At 39.0% G+C, this 14,846-nt stretch overlaps 2 protein-coding genes across 3 annotated transcripts in view; one reads left to right on the top strand and one right to left on the bottom strand.

Moving 5' to 3' along the window:
* naalad2 (N-acetylated alpha-linked acidic dipeptidase 2) overlaps window positions 1–7,110 on the bottom strand; it is a 23,103-nt gene extending 15,993 nt beyond the window's left edge. The window contains exons 1-3 of the mRNA XM_055879603.1: window positions 7,017–7,110; window positions 6,073–6,259; window positions 5,753–5,940 (exon numbers count right to left, since the gene is read on the bottom strand). Coding sequence (XP_055735578.1) covers window positions 5,753–5,834 — 82 coding nt within the window. The 5' untranslated portion in view covers window positions 5,835–5,940; window positions 6,073–6,259; window positions 7,017–7,110. The remainder of the gene's footprint in view (window positions 1–5,752; window positions 5,941–6,072; window positions 6,260–7,016) is intronic.
* Window positions 7,111–7,371: 261 nt separating this feature from the next.
* Window positions 7,372–14,846, top strand: part of LOC129821883 (NADPH oxidase 4) — a 50,067-nt gene continuing 42,592 nt past the window's right edge. For both annotated transcript variants that reach the window (XM_055879605.1, XM_055879604.1), the window contains exons 1-2: window positions 7,372–7,459; window positions 7,824–7,919. In XM_055879605.1, the coding sequence (XP_055735580.1) occupies window positions 7,403–7,459; window positions 7,824–7,919 (153 nt within the window). In that variant the 5' untranslated portion in view covers window positions 7,372–7,402. The remainder of the gene's footprint in view (window positions 7,460–7,823; window positions 7,920–14,846) is intronic.

Genomic DNA, 14,846 nt, shown 5'->3' with positions numbered 1-14,846 from the left:
ACTGTCAATAATAACACTGTCAATAATAACACTGTCAATAATAACACTGTCAATAATAACACTGTCAATAATAACACTGTCAATAATAACACTGTCAATAATAACACAATAACACTGTCAATAATAACACTGTCAATAATAACACAATAACACTGTCAATAATAACACTGTCAATAATAACACAATAACACTGTCAATAATAACACTGTCAATAATAACACAATAACACTGTCAATAATAACACTGTCAATAATAACACAATAACACTGTCAATAATAACACTGTCAATAATAACACAATAACACTGTCAATAATAACACTGTCAATAATAACACTGTCAATAATAACACTGTCAATAATAACACTGTCAATAATAACACTGTCAATAATAACACTGTCAATAATAACACTGTCAATAATAACACTGTCAATAATAACACAATAACACTGTCAATAATAACACTGTCAATAATAACACTGTCAATAATAACACTGTCAATAATAACACTGTCAATAATAACACTGTCAATAATAACACAATAACACTGTCAATAATAACACAATAACACTGTCAATAATAACACAATAACACTGTCAATAACAACACTGTCAATAATAACACTGTCAATAATAACATAATAACACTGTCAATAATAACACAATAACACCGTCAATAACAACACTGTCAATAATAACACTGTCAATAATAACATAATAACACTGTCAATAATAACATAATAACACTGTCAATAATAACATAATAACACCGTCAATAATAACACAATAACACTGTCAATAATAACATAATAACACTGTCAATAATAACATAATAACACTGTCAATAATAACACTGTCAATAATAACATAATAACACTGTCAATAATAACATAATAACACTGTCAATAATAACACTGTCAATAATAACATAATAACACTGTCAATAATAACACAATAACACCGTCAATAACAACACTGTCAATAATAACACTGTCAATAATAACACTGTCAATAATAACACAATAACACTGTCAATAATAACACTGTCAATAATAACACTGTCAATAATAACACTGTCAATAATAACACTGTCAATAATAACACAATAACACTGTCAATAATAACATAATAACACTGTCAATAATAACACTGTCAATAATAACACTGTCAATAATAACATAATAACACTGTCAATAATAACACTGTCAATAATAACACAATAACACTGTCAATAATAACACTGTCAATAATAACACAATAACACTGTCAATAATAACACAATAACACTGTCAATAATAACACTGTCAATAATAACACTGTCAATAATAACACTGTCAATAATAACACTGTCAATAATAACACTGTCAATAATAACACTGTCAATAATAACACAATAACACTGTCAATAATAACACAATAACACTGTCAATAATAACACTGTCAATAATAACACTGTCAATAATAACACTGTCAATAATAACACTGTCAATAATAACACTGTCAATAATAACACTGTCAATAATAACACTGTCAATAATAACACAATAACACTGTCAATAATAACACTGTCAATAATAACACTGTCAATAATAACACTGTCAATAATAACACAATAACACTGTCAATAATAACACTGTCAATAATAACATAATAACACTGTCAATAATAACACTGTCAATAATAACACAATAACACTGTCAATAATAACACAATAACACTGTCAATAATAACATAATAACACTGTCAATAATAACACTGTCAATAATAACACAATAACACTGTCAATAATAACACTGTTAATAATAACATAATAACACTGTCAATAATAACACAATAACACTGTCAATAATAACACAATAACACTGTCAATAATAACACAATAACACTGTCAATAATAACATAATAACACCGTCAATAACAACACTGTCAATAATAACACTGTCAATAATAACACAATAACACTGTCAATAATAACACAATAACACCGTCAATAACAACACTGTCAATAATAACACTGTCAATAATAACACTGTCAATAATAACACAATAACACTGTCAATAATAACACTGTCAATAATAACACTGTCAATAATAACACTGTCAATAACAACACTGTCAATAATAACACTGTCAATAATAACACTGTCAATAATAACACTGTCAATAACAACACTGTCAATAATAACACTGTCAATAATAACACTGTCAATAACAACACTGTCAATAATAACACTGTCAATAATAACACAATAACACTGTCAATAATAACATAATAACACCGTCAATAACAACACTGTCAATAATAACACTGTCAATAATAACACAATAACACTGTCAATAATAACACAATAACACTGTCAATATTAACACTGTCAATAATAACACTGTCAATAATAACACTGTCAATAATAACACTGTCAATAATAACACTGTCAATAACAACACTGTCAATAATAACACTGTCAATAATAACACAATAACACTGTCAATAATAACACTGTCAATAATAACACTGTCAATAATAACACTGTCAATAATAACACTGTCAATAACAACACTGTCAATAATAACACTGTCAATAATAACACAATAACACTGTCAATAATAACACAATAACACCGTCAATAACAACACTGTCAATAATAACACTGTCAATAATAACACTGTCAATAATAACACTGTCAATAATAACACTGTCAATAATAACACAATAACACTGTCAATAATAACATAATAACACTGTCAATAATAACACAATAACACTGTCAATAATAACACTGTCAATAATAACACTGTCAATAATAACACTGTCAATAATAACACAATAACACCGTCAATAATAACACTGTCAATAATAACACTGTCAATAATAACACTGTCAATAATAACACTGTCAATAATAACACTGTCAATAATAACACAATAACACTGTCAATAATAACATAATAACACTGTCAATAATAACACAATAACACCGTCAATAACAACACTGTCAATAATAACACTGTCAATAATAACACTGTCAATAATAACACTGTCAATAATAACACTGTCAATAATAACACAATAACACTGTCAATAATAACAAAGTATACACAAAGTAGACAAATTATTTTAAAAAGAAAGTAATAAAACAAGATGGACATATTGTAAAATGTACAGAATGTAGTGTGAATACGACTCAGTGTTATAGATGAGTAGTAAAGAGAATAGTGAGTGGAGCAACAGTAGTATATATAATAAATACAGGCAGCAGTGGTGTGTGAGAGTGTATGTGTGTGTTTGTGTATGTGCATGTGTGTGTCTGCTTTTGTGTGTGTGTGTGTGTGTGTGTGTTTGTGTGAAGTGGGAATGCAGAGAGTCTGTGCAAATATTCAGGTGGGCGGCAGGTACACTACCGTTCAAAAGTTTGGGGTCACTTAGAAATGTCCTTGTTTTTGAAACAACGTCAACAGTGAGGAGGCGACTCTGGGATGCTTAGCTAACACAACGTGCCATTGGAACACAGGAGTGATGGTTGCTGATAATGGGCCTCTGTACGCCTATGTAGATATTCCATTAAAAATCAGCCGTTTCCAGCTACAATAGTCATTTACAACATTAACAATGTCTACAGTGTATTTCTTATCAATTTGACGTTATTGGCCAGAAAATGTGCTTTTCTTTCAAAAACAAGGACATTTCTAAGTGACCCCAAACTTCTGAACGGTAGTGTATGTGCAGGTGAATAGCCAGGGGTTAAATACAGTTGTATGGCCTGAAGGTAGAAACTGTCTCTGAGCCTGTTGGTCCGGGGCCTGATGCTCCAATAGGCTACTTACTAGAGCTGTTTCACAGTTAATGCACGCCAGAGAAATACTGTTATTGAGTAACACCTTACTGTAATTTAGCTTTTAGTGTGTGTGTGTGTGTCTGTCATGTGTTATGACGCTAGTAACAGAGAAGGTACAAAGGACAGCATATGTGAACTGTGCTTGTGGAGTAGTAGACTCTGGCATAACTGTGAAAGTCTGACACACACACATTCACACACATTCACGAAGTGGATAATTGTGCATTCCTGTCTTTTCCAAAATACATGTACAGTTGAAGTCGGAAGTTTACATACACTTAGGTTGGAGTCATTAAAACTCGTTTTTCAACCACTCCACAAATTTCTTGTTAACAAACTATAGTTTTGGCAAGTTGGTTAGAACATCTACATTGTGCATGACACAAGGAATTTTTCCAATAATTATTTACAGACAGATTATTTCACTTATAATTCACTGTATCACAATTCCAGTGGGTCAGAAGTTTACATACACTAACGTACTTTAGTGCGAAAAGTGCAAATCAATCCCAGAACAACAGCAAAGGACCCTGTGAAGATGCTGGAGGAAACAGGTACAAAAGTATCTATATCCACAGTAAAACGAGTCCTATTTCGACATAACCTAAAAGAAAGCTCAGCAAGGAAGAAGCCACTGCTCCAAAACCGCCATAAAAAAGCCATACTACGGTTTGCAACTGCACATGGGGACAAAGATCATACTTTTTGGAGAAATGTCCTCTCGTCTGATGAAAAAAAATAGAACTGTTTGGCCATAATGACCATTGTTATGTTTAGAGGAAAAAGGGGGAGGCTTGCAAGCTGAAGAACACCATCCCAACCGTGAAGCACAGGGGTGGCAGCATCATGTTATGGGGGTGCTTTGCTGCAGGAAGGACTGGTGGACTTCACAAAATAGATGGCATCATGAGGAAGGAAAAGTATATGGATATATTGAAGCAACATCTCAATACATCAGTCAGGAAGTTAAAGCAAATGGGTCTTCCAAATGGACAATGACCCCAAGCATACTTCCAAAGTTGTGGCAAATGGCTTAAGGACAACAAAGTCAAGGTATTGGAATGGCCATCACACAGCCCTGACCTCAATCCCATAGAAAATTTGTGGGAAGAACTGAAAAAGCGTGTGCGAGCAAGGAGGCCTACAAACCTGACTCAGCTACACCAGCTCTGTCAGAAGGAATGGGCCAAAATCCACTCAACTTATTGTGGGAAGCTTGTGGAAGGCTACCCAAAACCTTTGACCCAAGTTAAACAATTTAAAGGCAATGCTACCAAATACTAATTGAGTGTGTGTAAACTTCTGACCCACTGGAAATCCTTCTCTCTACCATTATTCTGACATTTCACATTCTTAAAATAAAGTGGTGATCTTAACTGACTTAAGACAGGGAATCTTTACTAGGATTAAATGTCAGGAATTGTGAAAAACTGAGTTTAAATGTATTTGGCTAAGGTGTATGTAAACTTCTGGACTTCAACTGTAGGTCACAGTTCATCTCAGAGCTGACTGAGGAATGTAGGTATGGTCACTTGTGTGCGGTTATCCCACTCTACTATGTTGATTCCTCAATAGAGGAACGTGTTATTTGACAAGGCGTTTTTGTAACCCTGTGTTAAGACTACTTTTTCGTATTCAGACTGTTAGTAGAAACACACTGCGATTTCAGACGTTTGAAAAGATGCTTTGCGAACTATAACACTCCTTTCTCCGTGCTCACCAAAAAATAAAACAATTGCCTCAGACAGATGCATATTATAGTTCTTAAACTTGGTATTATTATAAACTTCACTATGAAATGCAAAAGTAACAAGAGCTTACAATACCACTACTACTATCATTCGCCAGTAAAAGGAAACTTTAACTTCTTAAAATGTGTTTAACTTGTGGATAATCAGCGCCTAAAATGTCATTATAACTCACCTATTATAAACCCGGTCAGGAAAAACGATGTTATAACGATGAGCCAACATATCCACTGCACGAGCCTGCTTTCGGTTTTCATTGTCCCGCTTGGTAACACTCCGAAACACCGACCGCATTCAACAAGATAATGGAGTGCATGTGTGTGAAAAGCAGAGGGAGAGAGAAAGAGAGAGGGAGGGGGGGGACTGTCAAAAGTGTCCAAGAGAGAATATACAGAGGGAGAGTAGAAAGGGGTGGAGGAGAGGGGAGAGTTTGCTGCAGTAGGCCTAGATTTACAACTATAAATTACATTTTCAGCTTAATTATCATATCATTACCTCGTTTGTCTGAGTTTCTCGTAGTTTATATAAATAGTTCTGTGACATTTTCCCACAGTCTTGTGCAGCCCGCGGTCGCGCTTGACCCCTTGCGCTCAGTTCGGCCTCTGCGCAGCTCCAGGACAGCTGCAGGCGGCCTGTGCCTCTTTCATGCGGTGGGCTCGAGCATGAAGCTCTGGAATGTGCGCTGGGGAAACGTTCCAAGAGTGACACTCCGTCAGCAGCAGACACAGACCTGATTCAGACTTCTGCCTGTGCCTGCCTAACCTAACGTAGCAGTCGTAATATTACACAGGTGAATAGTAGGTGCAACGGTGCCTGCCTGTAGTATGCGTGCGCACAATTGCCTCTGCAAAGAGGTCTCGAACTTCATGGCACAGGTCTGAGTAGGCTATATATAAGCCTGTAGACTAGTGCACAGTGTCTGGTTCAAGCCCCACCATAGCTGTACACCCATGCTAGTGATTTATAGTGGTGATTGTGAACAACAGATTAAAATGACACTGTCAACTTGTTTTTGGGTACGATTGGTGGCAATCTATCTTCCAAATTGCAATGGGCGGTTATAGCCACAGTGAGGCACTAGTAGCCTATTGACTAAACTAGACCTAACCCCTTTTTCAAAAGCAGGCAATGGCGGAACAGAGGAGAGGACTCGAGCAAAAACAATTGAGATTCTCCCACTGTCTTATTGCAGACTCCTGTAATGAATAAACTTTCCTCTTTCACTGTCTCTTAAAATTAATATTTGACAAAAAATTGGTGATAATTACAAAAGGTTCAGGATAGCAGCACTGTCATGTAATAACTGTTAGCTCCTTAATGTTTACAATTCAAGAGGCTATATCATCTTCTAGGCTTTTCTGTCTATGTTTTATCTTCTCTGGGGGGGGGGGGGGGGGGGGGGGGGCCGACGTTGCACTCCCTGCTCTATAATAACCTACCGTTGTTTTCATGTTGCTTTCACCGCAGACACAACAGTGGAGACTGAAGAACCGTGGAAAATTACCCACACGACCATGAAGTGCCGTGGCGCCCTCACCCGTTAGAAAAAGAGAAAGACTGGGGAGAAAGAGAGAGGGGAGGAGGAGAAAACGACAAGCCGGTTCGCCGGTGCTAAAACACTCCACGCTGTGCACAAGGACGCCGGGACAGAAATGCCCCCCAAAGACATGCGAGACATTCGAGTGCCAGTTTATCGGGAGTGATTCGCAAAGAGACGGGTTTGTGTCACTCACTGGTAGGAGGAGATTCGGAGTCAAACAAAAGGGATTGATTTTCCGTAAACTCCCAAACTGGAAAACTTGGCGGCGGTCGGTGAGGCTGAAACATGGCTTTGTCAGTGCGGAGTTGGGTCGCGAACGAGGGAGGAAAACACTTGGTTCTGGTAAGAATAGTACAACCTAATCCCGAGACAACACTTTTATTACACTATTACACTGTTATGACATGCTTTTACTATTGCAAAGAAAAGTAACTGAGTGGAGCTGTTGCAATTTACAATCTCGATCCTAACTGGAAATTGGAAAGCAGCCTAACTAACACGTGAAGAGAGTGCTGTGGCGATTGGATGTTGTCATCATCAATCATTATCAATAATCATCTTCATCATCATCAGCAGCACCACTGATATCTTGTGTGTGTGTGTGTGTGTGTGTGTGTGTGTGTGTGTGTGTGTGTGTGTGTGTGTGTGTGTGTGTGTGTGTGTGTGTGTGTGTGTGTGTGTGTGTGTGTGTGTGTGTTTGTGTTAGGTGCTGTGGCTGGGCGCTAACACCTTGCTGTTCATGAGGACGTTCCTATTGTACTACTGTGGGCAGCAGTACCACTACCTCCATCAGATGCTCGGGGTAAGACGCCAGTCCAGCACACTGCTATTATACCGTAATCCCAGAACAGAATGTATGTGATCATCAACTAGATACAGCTTCTTGGGCGGATGGTCGGGGGCCGTAACATAATTACAAATCATTTGTAGACTGCAGATAGACCGCAAAAAACCCTAACAGAGATAATATTTGACTAAGACATAATAATTTCAAACCTTGCTGACATTTGTATACAATCACGTGTCTCTCTATTATCCGTGGGAATACTTGGAAACAGGTTACACAAATTAAAATAACCTGGAGCTGATTTCTTGGATAAAAAAAAATATTTTTGCTTAGAAAACTTGGGGGGCCAAATAAAACTACAAGTGGGCCAAATTCGGGCCGCTGGCCGTCATTTGGGGAACTCCTGGTGTATGGGGTGTGTGTATGTACTGTATGTAACACCCATACACACAAACGTCTCCTTTAATTTTAGGGTTAGGGGGTTCCTATTCAGTAGCTGATATTTATATTAAGACACTGGATGGAGCCCAGAGACTTGGTGACATTCAGTTGACGCTCTGTGAGCATGGTGTATTTGTTGTCACATGTCGTTCTGGGTCGCCGGTTTAGGCCACTAAAACAGCTACTTGTCCTTCACAATCAAACAAATTCCATTTAAATGCTGTGAGACATATTTTCTTGACTGTTTGGTCTATTGGCCTCTCAAGCTAATATAAATGTTTTTATTTAAATATAACTCTGATGTTCTGGTTATACTTTGCATACAGTTACCATTCCACAGCTGAACCTGGTCTAAAAGAGCATTAAGGGAGACTGTCAGGATCCTTAGCCCTAGCTCAGTGACACTGGTACCAGTGGTCATAATCTAGGACCAGGAGTTGTTCCTGACTACATGGCCTGACCAAGAAAAACTCTAGTGCAAAACAAATATGGAAGTTCTATCTAAAAGGCAGTAACTCCCCCACACACCTCTGGCAGGCTATCTGTATGAAGTAGGTGAGTCCTTCATACACTCCTCATACTTCTAGAAGGGCAAGTGTGGGCACGCCACTGGTCTCTGAATGAATTCCTGGGTAGCAGCTTTACACACGTGTGAGAGAGAGACAAAGAGAGAGAGAGAGAGGCAGAGAGAGAGCCAGAGAGACTGTTGCAGAGAGACAGGCAGAGGAACTGAGGCAGAGAAACTGAGGCAGAGAGACTGAGGCAGAGAGAGAGGCAGAGAGAGAGGCAGAGAAAGAGAGAGAAAGAGACAGAGGGAGACAGAGAGAGACAGAGAGAGAGACAGAGAGAGAGACAGAGAGAGAGGCAGAGCGAGAGAGACAGAGAGAGAGACAGAGAGAGAGGCAGAGAAAGAGAGAGAGAGAGACAGAGAGAGAGACAGAGAGAGAGGCAGAGAAAGAGGCAGATAGAGAGAGACAGAGAGAGAGGCAGATACAGAGAAAAACAAAGAACAAACAGCTAAAACACATACATGATCAATTAAACAGTTTAGAGTCAGCTATTAAAGACTACCAGAACCCACTGGATTCTCCAATTACACTGAACAAAAATATAAAGATTTTACTGAGTTACAGTTCATATAAGGATATCAATCAATTGAAATACATTAATTAGGCCCTAGTCTAGGGATTTCACATGACTGGGAATACAGATATGCATCTGTTGGTCACAGATACCTTAAAAAAAAGGCAGAGGCGTGGATCAGAAAACCAGTCAGTATCTGGTGTGACCACCATTTGCCTCATTCAGCGCGACACATCTCTTTCGCATATAGTTGATCAGGCTGTTGATTGTGGCCTGTGGAATGTTGTCCCACTCCTCCTCAATGGCTGTGTGAAGTTGCTGGATTTTGGCGGGAACTGGAACACGCTGTCGTACAAGTTGATCCAGGGCATCCCAAACATGCTCAATGGGTGACATGTCTGGTGAGTATGCAGGCCATGGAAGAACTGGGATATTTTCAGCTTCCAGGAATTGTGTACAGATCCTTGCGACAAGGGGCCGAGCATTATCATGCTGAAACACGAGGTGATGGCAGCAGATAAATGACACAACAATAGTCCTCAGGATCTCGTCACATTCTCTGGCAACAGCTCTGGTGGTCATTCCTGCAGTCAGCATGCCAATTGCACGCTCCCTCAAAACTTGAGACATCTGTGGCATTGTGTTGTGTGACAGAACTGCATATTTTAGAGTGGCCTTTATTGTCTCCAGCACAAGGTGCATCTGTGTAATGATCAAATGATCATGCTGTTTCATCAGCTTCTTGATATGCAACACCTTCCAGGTGGATGGATTATCTTGGCAAAAGATAAATGCTCACTAACAGGGATGTAAACAAATTTGTACACAAAATTAGAGAGAAATATACGCTTTTTGTGCAAATGGAAAATTTCTGCGATCTTTTATTTCAGCTCATGAAACATGGACCAACACTTTACATGTTGCATTTATATTTTTGTTCAGTATGAACTACAGGACAAAATACAAACCCTTCAACCCAAAAAGGCCTGTGGTGTTGATGGTATCCTAAATGAAATGATCAAATATCTTCCCCAATACTTGGAACCAAGGACTGATGACCCCAATCCACAAAAGTGGAGACAAATTTGACCCCAATAACTACCGTTGGATATACATCACTAGCAACCTTGGGAAAATCCTCTGCATGATCATTAACGTTAACAGCAGAAAACAATGTCCTGAGAAAAGACCACATACAGTTGAAGCTGGAAGTTTACATACACCTTAGCCAAATACATTGAAGTTTTTCACAATTCCTAACATTTAATCCTAGTGAAAATTCCCTGTCTTAGGTCAGTTAGGATCATCACTTTATTTTAAGAATGTGAAATGTCAGAATAATGGTAGAATTATTTTGAGAAAGAGAGAAGGATTTATTTCAGCTTTTATTTCTTTCATCACATTCCCAGTGGGTCAGAATTTTACATACACTCAATTTGTATTTGGTAGCATTGCCTTTAAATTGTTTAACTTGGGTCAAAGGTTTTGTGTAGCCTTCCACAAGCTTCCCACAATAAGTTGAGTGAATTGTGGCCCATTCCTCCTGACAGAACTGGTGTAACCGAGTCAGGTTTGTAGGCCCCCTTGCTCGCACACGCTTTTTCAGTTCTGCCCACAAATGTTCTACAGGATTGAGGTCAGGGCTTTGTGATGGCCACTCCAATACCTTGACTTTGTTGTCCTTAAGCCATTTTGCCACAACTTTGGAAGTATGCTTGGGGTCATTGTCCATTGGAAGACCCATTTGCGACCAAGCATTAACTTCCTGACTGATGTATTGAGATGTTGCTTCAATATATCCACATACTTTTCCTTCCTCATTAAGCCATCTATTTTGTGAAGTGCACCAGTCCCTCCTGCAGCAAAGCACCCCACAACATGATGCTGCCTCCCCCGTGCTTCACGGTTGGGATGGTGTTCTTTGGTTTGCAAGCCTCACCCTTTTTCCTCCAAACATACGATGGTAATTATGGCCAAACAGCTCTATTTTTGTTTCATCAGACCAGATGACATTTCTACAAAAAGTATGATCTTTGTCCCCATGTGCATTTGCAAACCGTAGTCTGGCTTTTTTATGCCGGTTTTAGAGCAGTGGCTTCTTCCTTGCTGAGCGGCCTTTCAGGTTATGTCGATATAGGACTCGTTTTACTGTGGATATAGATACTTTGTACCGGTTTCCTCCAGCATCTTCACAAGGTCCTTTGCTGTTGTTATGGGATTGATTTGCACTTCTCGCATCAAAGTACGTTCATCTCTAGGAGACAGAACGCGTCTCCTTCCTGAGCGGTATGACGGCTGCGTGGTCCCATGGTGTTTATACTTGCGTACTATTGTTTGTACAGATGAACGTGGTACCTTCGTTTGGAAATTGCACCCAAGGATGAACCAGACTTGTGGAGGTCTACAATTTTTTTTCTGAGGTTTTGGCTGATTTCTTTTGATTTTCCCATGATGTCAATCAAAGAGGCACTGAGTTCGAAGGTAGGCCTTGGAAAACATCCACAGGTACACCTCCAATTGGCTCAAATTATGTCAATTAGCCCATCAGAAGCTTCTAAAGCCATATCATAATTTTCTGGAATTTTCCAAGCTGTTTATAGGCACAGTCAACTTAGTGTATGTTAACTTCTGACCCACTGGAATTGTGATACAGTGAATTATAAGTTAAATAATTTGTCTTAAAACAATTTTTGAAAAAATTACTTTTGTCATGCACAAAGTAGATGTCCTAACCGACTTGCCAAAACTATATTTTGTTAACAAGAAATGTGTGGAGTGGTTAAAAAATAAGTTTTAATGACTCCAACCTAAGTGTATGTAAACTTCCGACTTCAACTGTACATACTTTTTTTTTTAGAATATACCTTTATTATTCCCCTCAAACCCTACCACCCCTCCCTCAATTGGAGTAAACTAATAAACAATTACATTTAGGCTTCTACCTTGAGTTTATACATTTTATACGGATTTTACAGATACAATCTATTTACAATAGTTATATTTTGTTTGTTTTTAGTTCTTCCTATTTTTCTGATGTCCATCCAGTTTGATTTATATTTGTAACTGCTATTTCACAAAATTTCTGAACCTATATACATTTTATGTTTTACATTGGTTATCTTGTTGTTATTAGTCCCACACTTCAGCTCCATTCAACCCCTCCCATCTATCTCCTATGTTAGTTTGTTGGTGATGTGGACATCCGACGAGTGTAAGAGCTGGTGTGGTACGATTCGATCTTAGTACTGTATTGACGCTGTGCCTGTTTGATGGTTAGTCGAAGGGCATAGCGGGATTTCTTATAAGCTTCCCACTCCTTGAAAGCAGCAACTCTAGCCTTTAGCTCAGTACGGATGTTGCCTGTTATCCATGGCTTCTGGTTGGGGTATGTACGCACGGTCACTGTGGGGACGACGTCCTCGATGCACTCATTGATGAAGCCAATGACTGATGTGGTTTACTCTTCAATTCCATTGGAAGAATCCCGTAACATATTCCAGTCTGTGATAGCAAAACAGTCCTGTAGCCTAGCATCTGCTTCATCTGACCACTTTTTATTGATCGAGTCACTGGTGCTTTCTGCTTTAATTTTTGCTTGTAAGCAGGAATCAGGAGGATAGAATTATGGTCAGATTTGCCAAATGGAGGGCGAGGGAGAGCTTTGTATACGTCTCTGTGTGTGGAGTAAAGGTTGTCCCGAGTTTTTTTTACCCCTGGTTGCACATTTAACATGCTGATAGAAATTTGGTAAGACAGATTTAATTTTCCCTGTGTTAAAGTCCACGGCCACTAGGAGCGCCGCCTGTGGTTTTCCTGTTTGCTTATGGCGGAATACAGCTCATTGAGTGCGGTCTTAGTGCCAGCGTCGGTCTGTGGTGGTATGTAGACAGCTACAAAAAATACAGATGAAAACTCTCTAGGTAGATAGTGTGGTCTACAGCTTATCATGAGATACTCTACTTCAGGGGAGCAAAACCCTTAGACTTCCTTAGATATCGTGCACCAGCTGTTATTTACAAAAATACATAGTTCTCTGCCCCTTGTCTTACCAGACGCCGCTGTTCTATCCTGCCGATACAGCGTATAACCAGCCAGCTGTATGTTGATAATGTCGTCGTTCAGCCACGACTCCGTGAAGCACAAGATATTACAGTTTTGAATGTCCTGTTGGTAGTTTAATCTTCCTCGTAGGTCATCTATTTTATTCTCCAAAGATTGCACGTTTGCTAGCAGAATGTAAGGAAGTGGGCGTTTATTCGATTGCCTACGAATTCTCAGAAGGCAGCCCGCCCTTTGTCCCCTTTTTCTCCGCCCTCTCTTCACGCAAATGACGATGATCTGGGCCTGTTGCCAGGAAAGCAGTATGTCATTCACGTCGGGCTCATCGGACTCGTTAAAGGAAAAAAAGGATTCTGCCATTCCGTGTTGAGTAATCACAGTCCTGATGTCCAGAAGTTATTTTCGGTCATAAGAGATGGTAGCAGCAACATTATGCACAAAATAAGTTACAAAATAAGTTACAAACAACGGAAAGAAACGAACCAAAAAACACAATTGGATAGGAACACGTAAAACGTCAGCAATCTTACATTAAAATCAGAGACATATATTACACAGATCCACAAAGAATTTGAAAACAAATCCAATTTTTATAAACCCATATCTACTGTGTGAAATACCACAGTGTGCATCACAGGAGCAAGATTTATGACCTGTTGCCACAAGAGAAGGGCAACCAGTGGAACACAAACACCATATTAAGTACAACCTATGTAAATACGTCTCTATTCTTTAAAATCTTTGTGAGTGTAATGTTCACTGTTAATTTCCCTTGTTTATTTCCCTTTTGTTTATTGTGTATTCCACATGCTTTGGCAATATGTTTCCCATGCCAACAAATTGAAATTGAATTGAGAGAGAGAGAGAGGCAGACAGAGTGAGATGTGTGTGTGCTGCATAGACTTTGCATGTGGGGGACAAATCCCTGCAAAAGAGATCTTATCTTATTCAGCTGTGTGTGTGTGTGTGTGTGTGTGTGTGTGTGTGTGTGTGTGTGTGTGTGTGTGTGTGTGTGTGTGTGTGTGTGTGTGTGTGTGTGTGTGTACAGAACTGTCAGGATATCAGATCACCCCTTCACTGTGGTTTTGCTGTCAGCTGTTTTCTGTATGACAAACTCTGTAGATTGTGTGTGTGTGCGTGTGTGTGTGTGTGTGTGTGGTGTGTGTGAGTGTGTGTGTGTGTGTTTGTGTGTGAAGAATGATGAGGTGCCGTAATCCTGGAGGCCTTGAGTGTTGACAGAGAGATGTGTGTGTCGGGGGTGGGGGTGGAGGCTGTGAGTAGTGTGGTTTAGAGGGGAGATTAGAATGATACAATGTATTATTTAATCTGTTAACTACACCTGGAATCTAACCGTGTTTG

The sequence above is a fragment of the Salvelinus fontinalis genome, chromosome 24 (genome assembly GCF_029448725.1).
Source record: "Salvelinus fontinalis isolate EN_2023a chromosome 24, ASM2944872v1, whole genome shotgun sequence".
NCBI lineage: Eukaryota > Metazoa > Chordata > Actinopteri > Salmoniformes > Salmonidae > Salvelinus > Salvelinus fontinalis.
This window is presented reverse-complemented; position numbering and strand designations above follow the sequence as displayed.